Raw genomic sequence first — 16,557 nt, forward strand, 5'->3', positions numbered from 1 at the left:
GCTAGTGTGCAAAAAGCTCAGTGTCACCTTGTGAAATAAACGCTGTTGAGTAGAAACAATGTGTAAGTAAATATTGTATTGTTCCAGTGATATCACACAATGCACAGGCTGGTCAGTCAATTTTATCTTCTTTTTTTATTATTTCACTACAAAAAGAACATATACAAAAATATAAACATTACATCTGTGATTGACTGCTCTGCCACAGTAACACTTGACCTGATCAGTATTTCTTAAATCTTCTCAGCCAGTAACCAGCAAACTGTACATTTAATTTCTTACACGATGAGGTGACGCCAGCCTGCCACCTCTGTCTTCAGTCATCTACTGGCCCGTGGATCTGTAAAGACACAAAATATCAGCATCCATCTACAAATGTATCTGCCTCTGTGTCCTTGTATTTTAAATGATATTTGGGTGAAATATTGTTGTAAATGCATAAGTTTTTGTCAATTTGACAGTATTTGTTAAGCTGAGGAGAGACAATAAAAAGAACTGCTGTTGGACTGTTCCAACAGCATCAACCCAGAATCTGCTTGTACAGCTGGTGAGCATGTGGTAAGACACAAAGGAAAAGGCTGTAGAACTCGTTTGACAGAGATCTGTGTTGTTGTTTTATTATGAAAATGACTGTAAGTAAATCAGAGTAGATTTATCCCTCACATCAAAAGTCTGTTTACAAGGATATTACAAATGTACTAATTAAAATGTGTTCAGTAAAAATGTGGATAAAGAGGACTTCATCCCAATAACTTTACTAATCCTGCTAAATGACACAAGCCACTCATAAGCTCATTTCGAAAAACAAGTTTAAGTCTTGAAATATATATATATTTTTTTTTTACTCAGTCCTTTGAGACATGCTTGTGCTTAAAAAGTTAAATATTACGGTAAATAAAGGACCTCACCATCAACTATAGCCTACATAATGTAAATCAGGGATTTCTCGAGAAAAAACATTTATTACCAAGTGACACAGGTTAGTCTTAGCTTTGAATAAACCAGGCTTTTTAAAGTCAGCTGTAAAAATATAGTTAAAAAAAGACTCACTGCCTCAGCCAACTCTGGCCAGTCCATTGCCATCACAACTGTATCGTCAGAGTTCGGAGGTGTCTCCAGGTTCCAGTAGGTCAGCTTGTCAAACACAGAGGATAACCTCACGGTCCTGTCCTGGACATACACACACAATTTAGCATCATGTAGACATAGTAACAAGTTGTATTCCCCATGCAGTTAGTGCTCTGTCATATATTTTTCTTATCCATGACATTAGTGATATTTACTTCTTGGTCTGAGCCAGGCTTGTCAATCTCTTTCAGCACTAATCCAGTGTAGCCCTGTGGACAGCTGAGCTCCTGCCCCTTCAACCCATGCCCTCTGAATGACACGGTCTTCTCTGCAACAGGAAAAATAAACAAAAGAGTAGTTAATGACAGTTTTCCTTCTCTTGAAACGACTGAGATTAAAATGTTTAGATAAGACTTTCTAAATATGTGACTAGTTGAAGTCCTTAATTGCTAAATAGATTCTAAAACCATTCTTCATTAATCCATGGTCTCCTAAATCGCTTACCAAGAGCTGCTGATTATATATTTGGCATGATAATGCTATTTTAATTGATTTGTAAAGACAAGTAACATCCCTCATAATGAGGATCACGGTTTAACAAACACTGATCCTGACCCTGGATCTTTCTGAACTAAAGAAGAGGTAATCATCAGCGCAACGATCTTTAAAACAGACAGGTCAACCAGCTGGACACTAGTCTACTTTTATCTTTGAGACAAATGTCCCATATAGAAAGCACAACCTATTGATTCCAGCTCTAACATTACTAGCAGAAAAGAGAAACTCCACATTTGGTGATATTTTTTTATGACTTTTATCTCTGTCATTGTTTTCTATGAACTGGAAATGACAAGATATCAAACATATTCTGCGATTACCATGTTTGTGGTCTTTAGTGGTGGCAGTGATGTATTGAGACACCTGGGCCGGCCCATCGTGTTCAATCTCACAGGGCATCAGGTGGACTGTGGTTCTCTGTGCCTGGCCCACAGATGACACTTGAACACGAGTAACACTTGTGTTACAGGACATACTGCAACCTGAAGACAGAAGAGGACAAATTATACTCTTGTATTCTATTTACACCAAAAAAGTATTTTAACGTAACAAGCAGCCTTAGCAACCTTTGCTGTGATGGGTTTTTTTTCCCCCAATTAAAATAGCTTATTATATATTAACTGCAGGTGTCACTAAAGGATTGTTATCCCTGTCCGTTGATGTCAGTTAAACTTACTAACTGTAATTATGGCACAGTTTGTTAATATGTACAATTAATAATATTCTGAATGCTTCTATGACAAGTGCTTTTGTGGATAAACATCAGTATCAGAAGCTGTCAAGTGTTTGCTAACTTCTTGTCAGGCTGAAGTGTGGGAGCTTGGACACAAACTGGTGCCAACTTTGGTGCAGACTTTCCCTAAAATAAACAGAATCGTCTATACATATTTTATCATATTAGCGTGTTTCATCAGTTCCTCTTCGACATTACCAAACATGCTGTTAAATGACTGCAGTAGCGATTTCAGGAACGTAACTCAGACATTACCTTTCAGCAGTTTTCCAAACGTTTAAGCTTGATGAAATGTAGAATTGGACCTCTTCCGGTTTGCGCCAGTCGCTGCGTGTGATTGGACGAGAGCGTCTTCTTCTACGCTCGGAGATATTTTGGCGGGTTCTTTCTGTTGGGCCAGAGGAGGCCTCCCCCCTTTGGTGAGAGATTATTTTCACAATTTTCTTATCTTTTATGTGTTTAAGTAGGTCTTTCTCCAAACGACTATTGAGTAAATATCTAATTTTGAAAATGACCTACTCTGTGTTACATTACATCTTGATGTTGTACTCATGTAATAATGTAGTAATGACGACTTCATAAACAAACTACAGACTAAGATGGTCTCCAGTTTGTTTATAAATTAGTCAAAGTCTATCAGTGTTTATGTTCTCCAATTTATCCATTCTCATGTCTTGGTCAAGATCACAGATAATTCTGCGATTCCAGTAACAGTAATGGGTTATTCTATCTCCTGTGATAGATCACACGCTGAGATATTTAATTTATTTACATTGACTCAAAATGATTCAGAATGATTGGAAAATGTTTGCAGTAACTTAAATACATTAACAGTTTTTCCTCTTTTTTTTGTGGAGCAGAGGTGCCTTTGAGGACCAGTTCTTCATTTATCTCTTATGTGTTAAACGTTGGGCTTAAAAGACAATTAAATCTAGTGCTAAATGCTTTAAATCATAATATAGTCATCACTTCTAAAAGACTGGACTGTATCTGGGTTGTTTTCGATGATCATAGAATGTTATTACTTATATCACTTTCCCTTTTACTCTTGCAGTGGTAGTAATTTCCTTGCTGAAATTAGAATTATACAGAGGAAACGCTGTATAAAGTCACTGTTTTAGGCAAATTATTAAGATTTCGTAAGGCTACATGAATTTGATATACCATCAGATAATAGGAGATGTAGTCTCTTGGCAGTTTAAAATGAAGACTCCCTAAATGCAGTGCTGGATCATGGTGCAAAGCTCTAGATGTCTTTATGTTATACCAGCTCTTGAAATCGTCAATTTTTACCCTAGCAGAGCATTGTTACAATGACCCATGTATAACAGTTGAGAAACCTTTTCACAATCATGTGAACATGTTTGTCATCAGGTAGTATCACAGTTCAGGAGCGATATGTGGGAAGATTCGAGTTTTGGAGCACATTTAGCAGCAAAGCAGAATAGAAATGGATTAGGCCAAAGTATGTGTGAAAATACAATAAATGAATAAACTCGAAACATAGACTGTCCGTCATCCAACATTTTGATTGAAGACAATGGACTGAAGTCCCAAAACAAAATAAAGCCCCGGCTGTGTTGTCAGAGTCACGTTCAACATTCAGAACTCTGTCCCAGTTGGCAGCAGCACATCTCTTCATATGGGATGGGCTAAACCCCGTCCAATGGCAGCTTTCTAGGAGCTAAGGATAAGTTATAGGGGTGGTTTTCTGTTCAAAACATTTCCCCAGGACTGCAGCAAACCGTGGACCAAGAGACTTCAGGGAAAGGAGAAGTGATTTCATAACAGCTCAATTGGGCAGAGGTGAGTTTTTTTATAGCGAGACAGAACACTGTTGCAAGAACGCTGCTGTTGGATACCACACGGATGTTTTAAGTAAACTGTTTTCTTGAAGTTTTTAATTTGAATGTTGAGTTAAAACGCTGTAGTATCCCTGCACCCGAGCATAACTCTTGATCTGGATGTAAGTCTGTTGAGCAAGTTGGTACTCCTCTCCATTTTTGATATATCAGTAAATACCATTAAAGAACGAGAGTAGTGGTCCTGCCTCTCAGTACATGTAATACAGTCAGACTGAAGTCATCTGATATGAAAGGCCTCTGCTTGTGACTCTGATTGGTCTCTGTGGTTTAGCAGCCTGAGAGCGGCGTTTGTGTAGTCTCCATGAGATCATAACACCCTTAACCGCATCGAGTTTGATACGGAATTAAACAGACAAGGCTAGATCTTTCTTCTTTTTCTCAACAACCAAATAAAATTCAGGGTAATAGTCAAGCATTGTACTCAGGAGGATCACTGTGGAGCTAGCCTCAGTCAAACTGAGTCAGTAGCTATTCTCTGTTTGATTACTGATGTGACTGCCCTTAGCTTCCTGGGTTGTTTTTGTTTGTTCTCTTTTTGTGGCTTTTGCAGCTGTTTCTGGTATTATGGATCGAGAGAGCGATTTGTGTCAAGGAGATGTTGGAGAGCCGGCGCTCCTCGTTGCTCAGGTGCTGCTGAGGCTCCAGAAGGCTGTCGTCGCAGTGGTCTTACGCATCCGACAGACCATTGTACAAAGCTTTGTTGTGTCCTCTGTTGTCGTCCTGCTCCTCTGGATCGCCGCCTTTTTATATGGGAGCTTCTACTACTCCTACATGCCCAGGGCGGCTTTTTCCACACCTGTGCACTATTATTACAGGTGTGTATATGAAGCTTGACTGTTAATGTGTGTTTGATGACCTCTTTTGTCCTCACTCAGTCATTCATGTTTATGTCTTCAGGACGGACTGTGAATCCCCCTCCTCTTTTTTGTGCACTTATCCAGTGGCCAACATCTCACTGATGAGGAACAAGAAACATGTGTGTATGAATGTGTGTGCATTTGTATCTATCTCTGTGTACTAAACGTGCCTCTAAACATTAAAGGATTCTGTATTCTTTTGAAAATGCTTTTTCAGGTTCTGACATTTGGCCAAGCCTATCAGATCTCCCTGCAACTGGAGATGCCTGATTCTCCAACCAATCAGGAACAGGGGATGTTCATGATCAGGGCAGCCTGTTTCTCTCGGGACGGAGGCCAAGTTGCCTCCTCTTCTCGCCATGTAAGTTTCATTAAGTGTTGTTCAGCTTGTGAGTTCATACAATCAGATAATGCTTCTAGTCTGCGCAAACTCCACTGACTCACTGCATTGCTGTGTGTTTCGCAGGCAAGTAAACAGCTGTCTGCCTCCAGCTCTCGCTTTGTGAGTACATCGCTGACGCACAATAACCTCTTAATCGCACAGCCTGGTCAGAGCCAGATTAGAGCTGCTTATGCTTCCTGCAGAGCTCTACTGCAACAGAAGGTGATCTTAGTGCTCAGGTGACTGAGATGACGAACATGTCAACTAAAGACTGATACAAAGACATGGTCTCAGTAAAGATCTTCCAAGTGTAAGAGATGCCTTCATTTTCTAAAATTACTTTATTAAACACTGAGTGATCAGGAAAGAATACATTGTAAATCAAACATGGGCAACAGTCCTAATAAATATGTCTTTTGAAGCCTAACACTATATCAGAGGGATGTTGGTATGGTACTTTTGCAGGCTGTATATTTTCTTCTGTATTCTTGTACCTGCATAGATACTATTCAGCTTAATACAATAGTGCGTGCAGCTACAAAACTTAGCCTCGAACTGAGTCAACAGAAAAAGGTTTAGTTTAAACAATAGCTGCACAACTCTTATAATGGACTTAATAGCATTGTTCATTGTGTATTATGAGCTCATTAAAAATCCCCCCACAAAAAGTCCACTGAGATCATCTTTTGTTAATGTCCATTAAAGTAAGCACACAACCCAATCATTGACTTACCCAGTAAATGTAAGCTTTTGCATCTATGACATCATCAAGCATCTATTCCTATCCTGAGGACATTTCCGGGAGTTGTGGCAACATACATTTGTAAGAAAAGATTGATTAATCTCCAAAACAATTATGTATTATATGTGAGTGTACATGTGTGTATGTGAGGCCGACTGTGTTGTCCTGCTGTGGTCAGGGTATTCTGCGATACCAATCAGACCTGCTGAGGTACCTGGGAACTCTGCTGTTCCTCCCAGCCTTTCTGAGTGGAGCCGCTGAGCAGAAACAAATTCTGGACGTGGAGCTCTTTTCAGACTACACAGACGACCCGGTGAGTCCTGCACTACTGTGATGTCTCATCATGTGTCTCATCAAGTATTTTGTTGAAGTCTACCTACTGTTTTTTTTTCCATCGGCAGTACACCCCGTCTACCACTGCTGTCATTGAGATTCTGTCCAACAAGGTGCAGATCTACTCTTCACATCTCTACATTCATGCTCATTTCAGTGGTCTAAGGTAAGAGTGACTCATCACCCGCTGCTGGTTACAGACAAGAAGTGACTGCTCGATTTTAGTTCTTTTAGATTTAGGGGCTGCCTTTGATACACTCAGCCACAGTATTCTGCATTACTGGACTTACATCGCTACATCATTTAAAGATCTGGGTGGGGCTCAAGGGCTCGTCTGGTTATTATGTTCATAAACCCCCAGCTGATCTTTTTCTGTTGCTCTTGGTAATCTTATTTTCCTTGTGGTGTCCCCCAAGGGTCTGTTCTTGGCCCACTTCTTTTTTCCATATAGTACATGCTGCCTCTGGCCCACAATCATTTGTATGCCGATGACACTCGTTACATGCCCTTATAACTGTGTTGAAAAACCTCCTTGAATTTAACGTTGACTGAGGTCATTCTGTCCAGAAGCCTTAATTCCAGCAGCTCTGTTGCTGGTGACAGCTGATAGGAATCTTGGAGGAATATTTTGAAAGGATTTTGTATGCAGGTCTTTTACTTTTAATTTCCCCGGTGTGTTATTTATTCTTTTCTCAAGTGAATGATCTCTTTTTTTTTTCTTTGCTGGAAAAACGTACTTTCTTATGTCTTGGTAAGTAGAAGTAAAACTGATGAAGTAGGAGTACAGCCTTTTCTATCATTTCTTGCCATCATAATTGCTGTAAACCTATTTTTTCCACCCTTTTCAGATACCTGTTGTTCAACTTCCCTCTCATATCAGCTGTGGTGGGTGTGTCCAGCAACTTCATCTTCCTCAGTTTGCTCTTCCTCATCAGCTACATGCGGCTGCTGTTGAAAGTCGAATGGAGTCCAGGGCAGGTGAGAGGAGACACCAGTTACTGTGAGCATGCAGATTCCTCTGATGTGTTATTGAAACTGAGACTCAACGAGCTCTCTGCGCTCGTGTCCTTGTTGCTTACAGCTCCGGTCAGATGGGTTGCTGTCATTCGATGGGACGACCATGAACAACAACCAGCAAGAGGACGGAAAAGATGCTGCAAGTACAAAATCACAGGCATCAAGAATTTCAACATTATTGAAGTTATTTTCACCAGTAACTAGAATAAATTCCACGACAGGTGCTGCAGAACCACCTGGTCCGCCGCAGACAACCCCAACAAATGTGAGCATGGATGGATACGACACAGAGGGGCACAACAGACAGATGAATGGTCAGAGTGGAAGAAATGAATCACAGTCCATCAATAATGGAGAGGGAGAAGGAGTAGAGGGAGGACTCACAAAGCTCCCATTCACCACTAACAAATACACTGAGTGATAACCTGAGTTTCCCCATTTAAGCTCCTCCACACTGATGCTTTATTGTTTGGACCCCCTAATTTATGGGCTTGACTTGTCTGAAACTTTATACAAATCTCTCATTTCTTATATTTCTTTTATTCCTTGAACAGTCAAGAGTCAAAATAAGTAATACAGCCTTGAAATAGTGAAATAATTCAATAGATTTTTAAAACACAGTGTCATAACATTTGTCACAATGTTTTATTCCATTTCATTTCAGCTCCTCCAGCTCCTTTTTCCAAATTCAGTTGTTATTTCACAGTGCAGTTTCATTTAATTTCATTCAATAATGCCACATATTTTTTCTGTCAATCAAAATAAACAGGGCAGAGCCATTTGTGTAATTGACTCTCTTGTGTAAATGGCTTTGGTCTGAAAGACTGCACAGCCATTCTGTCTCAGTCTTTTGTCTTGATTGACAGACAAAGACTTGGTAATAAAAAGCAGTATCGTGAAATGAAGTGTTCGCGGGTAAGATCTGAAATGAAAAACTGGGGGAAATACATACATACATACATAAATAGTTGATTAACTGGTAAAGGGAAATGAAAAGAAGCTGTCATGTGGCAGGCATGTTGAGAAAACAAAAAGTGAGCTTTAATCACATAAAGCTTAAATCTGGACAACAGAAACTGGCAGACAATTAAAACAGAAAACACAGGCAGGGTCAAATCCAATAAACTAAATAGAAATACATCAGTTTAACGCAACCACAGTTAGTTTTTACCTGGTTATGAAAGAGTCTAAATTTATATGAGTATCATATACCTACACCTATCAGTGGGACCAAATGTAGAGTGTAATAGCCTCTGTTTACTTTTTTGAAGGCTACAGTAAGTATGATTTTAGCCAGTTAACAAGAAGCAGGAGGGAATGTTTCTCTAGATATGTTGATGAAGGTTCTCAGTCATCCAGGTCACGGTAGTTCAAAGTGCTGTGTCACAGGCAACTGGACTTGTTTCAATTTCTTTAAGAGGTCACAATTCTTATCCAAGAGGCTTCTTCAGTTCTAACTAACTGGAGAGGAGCTGCAGCCTTTTAAACTGTGTAGGAGAGTCCTTACAGAGTCGTTAATGACATGTTTGAACTCTGAGTTTCAGAGTTGTTAAGGCCACGTTTGGGTTGTTGAACTAACCGGCCTTCATGTGGGTTGCTAGGGCTAGGTGAGCCCAGATGTGGATGGCTGTTAAGCTGTCTGGGGAGAGAACTCAGCACTGAATTGTAAGTGGTTTTTGAGTAGCGTTGGAATTTTTTTTTTATTTGTTTTTGTCGGTGGGAACACACACCAATTTTGTACTCAAGGGCCTTAAAAAGCAGCAAAATAACATAGTTCCTTGTAGTAGCTTTACTAAGGTAAAAATAACATTAAACATTAACTGAGGTAAACATAAAATACACAGGGACTAACTAACTACAAATCAGTGAATACAGAAAACAGGTGGAAAAAAATACAAAGACAGGAAGTGTAAAAAAAGCATGACACATGATGAGTCTCTTTCAACATAAAACAGGAAATAAATGTAAAACCCAAGACCTTGACAGAAGCCGGATAAATGATTCTAAAATTCTATTTAATGATTTTACATTTTCATGGTTACATCATATATTATATCTGTATTTCTTCATGTGAATATTTATTTCAGAATTACTTTTTACTTATATTACTTATAACTGTTTGTTTATCTTAGCACTCTGGTGGTCCATGTATTTGGGACGTACATAGTATATTAATATTTTGACACTGATGCTGAATGGCTGGGCTTCCTGCTTTCCTATTTCAGTTATCCAGTGTATGATTTTGAAGCTGTTTCATTTGCAACTTATAACTAGTATACTGGCTGAAATGTTACTTTAAAATGTTGATAATCATGTTAAATTATGATTACAGCATGTGATGCAGCCTGTTCATCTTTGCACCTTTATAAAAATATGTTAAAGGAGACATACTCATTTTCAGGTTCATGGTTTTAGTTTAGTTGCTACTGGAACAGGTTTACATGCTTGAATGTTCAAAAAACACATCAGTCTTCTCATATTGTCCACATAGTGGATGCAGCACTATTCTGTCTGAGTAGCTCTGTTGTCGCTAAAGCCCGGTGTCCTCTGATTGGTCAGTTCATACACGTCTGGGCCAGCAGCGCAAACAACAACAGAGCAGCTGTGCCAAGTCTTGTGCCAAACTAGCAGATGCAAATGCAAATGTGTGATATGGTGACATAGTTGTTGACTACTGATGAGGCATTTCAGGAGCAGTGTTTTCTGTGGGAGAGAGGAGCTTCTGTTGGTGACTTTAACCTTTTTAATGTTAACCTTTTACATGTACAAGAATATAAAATACTGAAGGGAGGGAAAAAAGTAAAATGCCATAATATATCTCAAACCAAAATGTTTGTGACTTGTCTCCATTCTAAGCTACATTCTGTTGCAATAAAACCTGTGAAAAATGTTCAGTTCATCTGTGTTTTGGTCAAAACTTTTTCTGTAAAAAAAATAAAATAAAATAACTGAGCTAAAACAGTTAACCCACAAAGTACATACTCATGTGTGGTGGGAGGACACCTTCCTCGCCTGCTATCTGACACAGTCACATCTGTCATTCCTGGATGTCCTCTTGGCTCTGTGGCTCCGTTGGCTGGATGAAGCCTTGGAAACTTACTAACGTCACTGCATGCAAAATATGGCACCAGCAGGGAGCAGAGAGGAGAGAGGGATGTAGCTCGGTGAAAGGCACGGAGCTTTCTATCACAGGTGGAATACACAGGTAAGGTGCGGTAAGGTAAGTTAGAGATATGAAGATTTCATAGTTTTATATTTCTGTTGGTGTTGGAGTGTTTTGAGAGCGGTGTTTAGACTTCTACATTCGTTTCCTCAAACGTATTCAAAACTGCAGCTCTTGTAAACATTTCCTTGTTTTGTACAGTCACATGTTGGGCCCATGGAGCAGATACACCATCTACGCTCCACACTGGACCCAAAGATGGATGTCACAGATGACAACCACGTGGAGGGAATGAAGATGGAAACAGATAGCAAGCAAACAATGGATAATGACTCTCCTGCTGGACTATCAGAGGAGACACACCAAAATGTTACAATCCGTGAAGGGCCCTCCAGCAGCTGCGGGAGGCTCAGAGTGAGATCCAGACCAAAACTCCAGTCGACGAAAAGTTTCCCCCCTTACAGTCAGTGCATAGGTGGACTCGGAGAGGATGGAGAGCAGGACAATATGACCGCTCATCATCCCAATCTCAGACATGATGGCACGATGAAGGAGGGTGTGAACGAGTCGGTCCAAGGCACAGAAAGAAAAGAGGACTTCGAGTTTAATGCAAGATGTGCAAGGGGTGAAGTGAGAGCGAAATGGAGGACGAGGAGGAGGGAGAGGTTAGGGGGGAGCTATGAAGTTGATCCAGACGGATGGGAGAGCACACGATGGAGCGGGAAAAGACGTGTAGAAGAGACTGAAAGTGACAGGGAGCATGATGACGAGGAGAGGGAGGGGGGCACCAACAGGGAGTGGAAACTCTGGAGAAGCAAAAACTCGAGTTTTGAGATAGAGGCAAAAGAGGAAGAGGATGAGGAGAGGAAGAGATCTCCTGTTTCAACAGCTGTGGAGGGGGAGAATAAGAGCAGTAGGGAGACCCCAGAGGTTGAAGAAGCTGAGGAGCTGCCCGGGATAGTGGAGGGCCCCACAGCTCATCAGTGGTCCTCCCCACATCCAATCCTCTCCAAGATTTTGCAGTCCTCCTCTACCTCCTCCTCCAGCTCCTCCATCAACCTCTCCTCAGCAGAGAGCGATGAAGTCTTCAGCGAAGGAGAGGATGCCGTCTCCAGGAGGAGGACTTTCAGGAAGGTGAGAATGGACTCAGTTTAAAACTACATTTCTCTCTTGTGGCATTAGCCACCCTAGTATATATGCACTGGCATCATAGCTGTGCAAGTGACTGCTCTGCTTTTCCATGGAAGAGGCCTAAAACTATATTTCTCAACTGTTCTTTGCACCTGCGGTCCGGATGATTTGCATGGGCTTGAAAGAGGACTTTGACGAGGACAGATTTGAATGGCGTTTGCATGCCTCACTGCTGCTGCTGCTGCTGCTGCTGCTGCTACAGATATGAGAGCAGAGGGGAGCAGACGGAGGGAGGAGGACGAGGGAGTAGATGTCCTCCGTGCAGACTGCAGTTTGCATTGTCAGACACTGAAGAGCCGTCTGAGTAAAAGAGTGCTACGGCATCTTTAAAGTATTCCATCTTTGTGACCAAATAGTAACAGTGTGGTCAACCTCTGTGAATATATCATGTAGACATTTTCTTAAAACTACAGGCTTTGTTGTTTGTAAGTGTCTCTACTGGGCATGCTCAGATCCACGTAGACGCCTCTTGTTTAGCTTTTCTTTCAATGGCCGTGCCTGTCAGTCGGCAGCTGTTTTGTGTATATACAAAACAGATCGTAACTGTCGAGGTATGCACTATTTGTAAATACCAAGCACACTCTGTCCGTTTTTGACGTGTGTAGAAGACTTCAGAGGTGTTTATACTGCATAGTGTGCCACAGCTCTCAATCAGAGTACATTGCATGTTGGTCGACATGGCCAGAGAAAACTAGTGAAAATGAGATTTGTCAGCTTTGTCCTGAATATTTGTGTGTGTGCTCCCTTTACCCCTTTATTGGACCATATGATGCTAGTTGAGTGGCACAAATTCACTGCTAATGAGTGTTTCTTGACTAGAAACACCCTGTACTTAATAAATACTCCCATTTATCTTTTTTATTTTTTGTCATATTCTATATCACAGTGGGGAAATAACAAGTGTAAATAATTAAGTTAATGATGGCTGAATTCCATTTAGCTGCTTTGGTTTCAAGGTCCTGTTATTGTTCATGTTGGCACACTGTCACAATGTCACAGCTGATGGGGACACTTTATTAGAATGGAGCCACTGATGATGTTGGAAACATCTGTTCAAAGTCAAAATGTCTGCCGTGTTAAAAGCATTTTAACATCAATCGATTGCATACTTAAACAATACATACTGAGCATTAGCCTACATGGGGCAGTGGCCATGCCCATAAGTAAGATATATTCAATTAGTTAAAACTATTTTCATGATCCATTTAAGTATTTTTTCTAGAAAAAAGTACATATTCAGGTTAAGGTGAATTGGATTTTCTGAATAGCCTGCAGGTGAAAGTGTTTGAATGTACGCTTTGTACTCACCAGGTGGGGATAGATGCTGGGATAGTGATCCAGATCCTGAGCACAGTATGGAAAATGCATGACGAGTAATGGTTCATTATCTTCATGTGAAGACGATAACGATCTGTTTTGCTTTGTGCCTCAGAGCCGCTCCTGGAAAACCTTCCTGACCATGATGCACTGGTCAATGCGGCGGCAGAGCTCCTGGGTCCAGCTGGCTGGACATCAAGGCATGTTTATTACGGTTCATCCACAATAATCGTCACTAATTGTATAGTTGATTAAACTGTTGTTAAATGTTCAAAGTTTGACTGTTAACAAATAAAAGTAAAGCTCTATAAACCATTTATCTACCTGTTGTTTACTGTAAATTGTAAATGGTTAATAAAAACAGTGTTCATCTATAAACATTATTTAGATGGCCATTACATTTCCAATTTCTTAATACATTTTTTTATAAAGCATTTTTCATTGTTGATAGTGAAATAGCTATTAACTAAAGTTTAATTGACTATAAATGTATACTTTATTAATGATTGTTATTCTACAAATTAATGTAACCACTAAAGTTACATAGCTGGCATGTAAATATCACTGCTGCTGTGTTCCAGCGTTTGTATCTCCAGAATGTCAGCTATTCAAGAGCTAAGAGAGAAACAGTCTCTGTAGTTAGAGCTGCATACAGTTTGAGTTTATTCAAAAGAGCTCCACAGTTAACCTTTTTGCTTTATTGATCAAATTAATCGATCCTTCTTTGTCCCTTCCTCGCTGTTTTTTTGCTCTCACCAGGTAACTTCCAGCTGAGCGACAGCGGGGAGGTGTTGAAGCTGTACAGCGAGGTGGAGGCAAAGTGTCTGGACTCCCTGATGAGAGACCCGCTGCGACCTTTTGTCCCACAGTACCACGGCCTGGTCACCAGGGGGGAGCAGTGCTATATCCGCCTGGAGGACCTGCTGAGCGGCCTGAGGAGACCCGTCATCATGGACTGCAAGATGGGAGTCAGGTGGGAGTGAGAGAAGTTTTTTTTTTCCTAACCAACTAACACTGTAGAGATGAGAGGGTTGTGTGGGAATAAACATCTAAAAGCTTGATATGCAGCAGTAAAATTACGTAGGCTTAATGGGCACATAAAGTTTCATACTGGCCTGTATGTGGTTGTATTTTCCCCTTACATGCTCCCTTTTGCCTTTGACTTCATCTGTTTACTACAGCAGTGTAAAAGATAGGCTTAATATAACTGTATGTCATGGAATAAATCAGATCTTGAGTGTCAGTCACAATGCTAAATTGGGGATGTAATTTGCCCTGGTCTCATTTCAATACCTCACAATCCTACCTTGGAAATTCTAACAACATGTCATTGTCAAAATTCATGTTGAAGCTTCTCAGTCATCCAGGTCATGGTGATTCTAACTGCTGTATCTTAGGCAACTGGACGTGTTTCAGTTTCTTGAAGATGTCCAAGAGGTTACTTGAGTTCAGAACTGAAGACGCCTCTTGGGTGAGAGGGGAAACGTCTTCAAGAAACTGAAACAAGTCAGCTCACCTACAATATATCACAGAAAATGTAAATTCATTTATCACGTCAGATTTGATTCGTAGCAATATTGTTCTTATGTTTTCCCTTCAGGACGTACCAGGAGGAGGAACTGATCAAAGCCCGGATCAAGGCCCCCCTGCGGAGTGACATGTACCAGAAGATGGTGAAAGTAGACCCCTCAGCTCCGTCGGCGGAGGAACACGCACAGAAAGCTGTGACCAAGTGGAGATACCTTCAGTGGAGGGATACAACCAGTTCTACATCCACACTGGGCTTCAGGATAGAGGGAGTCATGGTAGGAGTAAAGAGCTCGACATCCCTGCGCCACTCAAGCCACAAATAATACAAGTGTTTTAAATGTGCCGCGTCTACACTGTTGTGTTTTTTTCTCTGTGGCTCAGATGGAGGACGGCAGCGTCCAGCGAGACTTCAGGAAGATTCTGAGTCTAACTCAGGTCACAGAGGCATTACTCTACTTCACCAGGAGTCAGCTGGAGATCCTGGTAGTTACATTACACTACTCTTGCTTCAGGAAACATGTCTTAAATCATGTTGTGATTCGCAAACAAATACATCAAGAACCACATTTTCCAAAAGGCTGACTGTGCCTGAACAGATTGGGCAGCATTAAAAATCTGAAATTGAATAAAAGTGAGTTATTTGTTCAGTTTGAGTTGCTGCCCTGTGGGTGGATTGAAGAAATAACCCTGCGATGTTTGCATTATCTGCTGCTGAACAACAGCTTTACCCATCTGTGTTCTCAGAAAGCGTACCACTCCAGACTCCTGGCTCTGAGCGATGCACTGAAGACTTCAGTATTTTTCAGAAGTCATGAGGTTTGTTTTAATTAAGAGACACATCTTCACTTGTTGACTTAGAGTGAAACACAACTCATGGAAACAGCAGCTAGAGAGAAAAGAATCAGACCATATTGCGCAGAGTATCTTTCATGTTCATTCAAATCCATCTGCATCAGTCTGCATTTCTTCATATTTTCGATTTGTTCAGGTGATTGGCAGCTCGCTTCTTTTTGTCCACGATCACACCAGTAAGGCCAACGTGTGGATGATAGACTTCGGGAAGACGACCCCCTTGCCCGAGACAAGAGAGCTCCTGCACAACATCCCGTGGGCCGAGGGAAACAGGGAGGACGGATATCTCATTGGCCTCACCTCCCTCATCACCTCTCTGAGCCAGGCCATCAGCGTGGCCTCCTGGCAGCAGGAGGACGACTGCGGAGGAGAAAAAATACAGTTACACGAAGTAAAGTGAGGGTCGTGGCTGGAACAACTTGAAGTCAGGATCAGGTCGGACAAAACGGCTGCTGTTACACGTTGAACTGCTGACAGAAGAGATGGCAGGGGAGGAATTCAAACTACTGAGCTAAAAATCCATTGAAATGTGATTGTGGTTGTCTTGTTTTTATAATTTTGTTACAAAGACTTTAGATTTAAGACACTTCTTCCTTCTTTTATGGGCCCCAAAAATCCACATTTTTTTAACCTGCTGATGCTTTCTTACCAACAGTTGTTCACTTAACTGGACTTTAAACTTAAAATTTGATCTCACTTGTTGAGGAAAAATACACATCAACACACACGCATATGGTTGAACAGCTTGATGTGTGTGTGTTGTGTAATGTATTATTATCAGGGATTTGAATTAAATGATGCAGCTGAACCCTTTTCCTGGTATTATAACCTGTATACAAAAGTCCTCCACATATCAGATTGTCCGTCCTAAATGAAATAAACAATGAACACCGCCGTCTGCTCAGTCTTTATATTCCCACGTCCACCCCTGATCCATATGATAAATCAC

The 16,557-nt window shown here is 40.9% G+C and overlaps 3 protein-coding genes across 8 annotated transcripts; 2 read left to right on the plus strand and 1 right to left on the minus strand.

Annotated features, from left to right (window-relative positions):
- Nucleotides 1–116: 116 nt before the first annotated feature.
- rnaseh2c (ribonuclease H2, subunit C) lies at nt 117–2,757 on the minus strand. The gene is made up of 5 exons (XM_037078168.1): nt 2,615–2,757; nt 1,947–2,108; nt 1,284–1,396; nt 1,051–1,170; nt 117–340 (listed from the first exon to the last, which is right to left on the minus strand). The coding sequence occupies exons 2-5, from the start codon at nt 2,098–2,100 to the stop codon at nt 317–319; spliced, it is 411 nt and encodes a 136-aa protein (XP_036934063.1). The 5' UTR covers nt 2,101–2,108; nt 2,615–2,757; the 3' UTR covers nt 117–316.
- On the plus strand, nt 2,709–10,445 carry LOC119008101 (seipin-like). 4 transcript variants are annotated; one of them, XM_037078157.1, is made up of 11 exons: nt 2,729–2,778; nt 4,092–4,165; nt 4,775–5,039; nt 5,122–5,200; nt 5,299–5,442; nt 5,548–5,583; nt 6,384–6,518; nt 6,607–6,704; nt 7,387–7,516; nt 7,620–7,698; nt 7,777–10,445. In XM_037078157.1, exons 3-11 carry the CDS (start codon nt 4,789–4,791, stop codon nt 7,974–7,976), a joined length of 1,152 nt encoding a protein of 383 aa, XP_036934052.1. In that variant the 5' UTR covers nt 2,729–2,778; nt 4,092–4,165; nt 4,775–4,788; the 3' UTR covers nt 7,977–10,445. The 4 variants fall into 4 exon arrangements, with proteins under 4 accessions (XP_036934054.1, XP_036934052.1, XP_036934055.1 ...); XM_037078160.1 differs by having other exon boundaries at nt 7,620–7,694; nt 7,777–7,969; XM_037078159.1 differs by lacking the exon at nt 5,548–5,583 and having other exon boundaries at nt 2,709–2,778.
- A 157-nt stretch (nt 10,446–10,602) lies between these two features.
- On the plus strand, nt 10,603–16,503 carry si:ch73-22a13.3 (inositol-trisphosphate 3-kinase A). 3 transcript variants are annotated; one of them, XM_037078155.1, is made up of 8 exons: nt 10,603–10,775; nt 10,920–11,852; nt 13,342–13,426; nt 13,986–14,199; nt 14,827–15,031; nt 15,138–15,239; nt 15,501–15,572; nt 15,745–16,503. In XM_037078155.1, exons 2-8 carry the CDS (start codon nt 10,935–10,937, stop codon nt 16,006–16,008), a joined length of 1,860 nt encoding a protein of 619 aa, XP_036934050.1. In that variant the 5' UTR covers nt 10,603–10,775; nt 10,920–10,934; the 3' UTR covers nt 16,009–16,503. The 3 variants fall into 3 exon arrangements, with proteins under 3 accessions (XP_036934050.1, XP_036934049.1, XP_036934048.1); XM_037078154.1 differs by having other exon boundaries at nt 10,603–10,760; XM_037078153.1 differs by having other exon boundaries at nt 10,603–11,852.
- The last annotated feature ends 54 nt before the right edge of the window (nt 16,504–16,557 follow it).

Source organism: Acanthopagrus latus, chromosome 18, assembly GCF_904848185.1.
Source record: "Acanthopagrus latus isolate v.2019 chromosome 18, fAcaLat1.1, whole genome shotgun sequence".
Classification (NCBI taxonomy): Eukaryota; Metazoa; Chordata; class Actinopteri; order Spariformes; family Sparidae; genus Acanthopagrus; species Acanthopagrus latus.

Bases quoted from the DNA above. Each gene is read 5' to 3' on its own strand.
- rnaseh2c (XM_037078168.1), bottom strand. From the start codon at position 2,100: ATGTCCTGTAACACAAGTGTTACTCGTGTTCAAGTGTCATCTGTGGGC. The intron at 1,397-1,946 runs GTAATCGCAGAA...TTCCTGTTGCAG, and splicing joins CACTAAAGACCACAAACATG to AGAAGACCGTGTCATTCAGA. The intron at 1,171-1,283 runs GTAAATATCACT...GTGTATGTCCAG, and splicing joins AGCCTGGCTCAGACCAAGAA to GACAGGACCGTGAGGTTATC.
- LOC119008101 (XM_037078157.1), top strand. From the start codon at position 4,789: ATGGATCGAGAGAGCGATTTGTGTCAAGGAGATGTTGGAGAGCCGGCG. The intron at 5,443-5,547 runs GTAAGTTTCATT...TGTGTTTCGCAG, and splicing joins TTGCCTCCTCTTCTCGCCAT to GCAAGTAAACAGCTGTCTGC. The intron at 6,705-7,386 runs GTAAGAGTGACT...CACCCTTTTCAG, and splicing joins GCTCATTTCAGTGGTCTAAG to ATACCTGTTGTTCAACTTCC.
- si:ch73-22a13.3 (XM_037078153.1), top strand. From the start codon at position 10,935: ATGGAGCAGATACACCATCTACGCTCCACACTGGACCCAAAGATGGAT. The intron at 11,853-13,341 runs GTGAGAATGGAC...TTTGTGCCTCAG, and splicing joins GGAGGAGGACTTTCAGGAAG to AGCCGCTCCTGGAAAACCTT. The intron at 15,032-15,137 runs GTAGGAGTAAAG...TCTGTGGCTCAG, and splicing joins TCAGGATAGAGGGAGTCATG to ATGGAGGACGGCAGCGTCCA.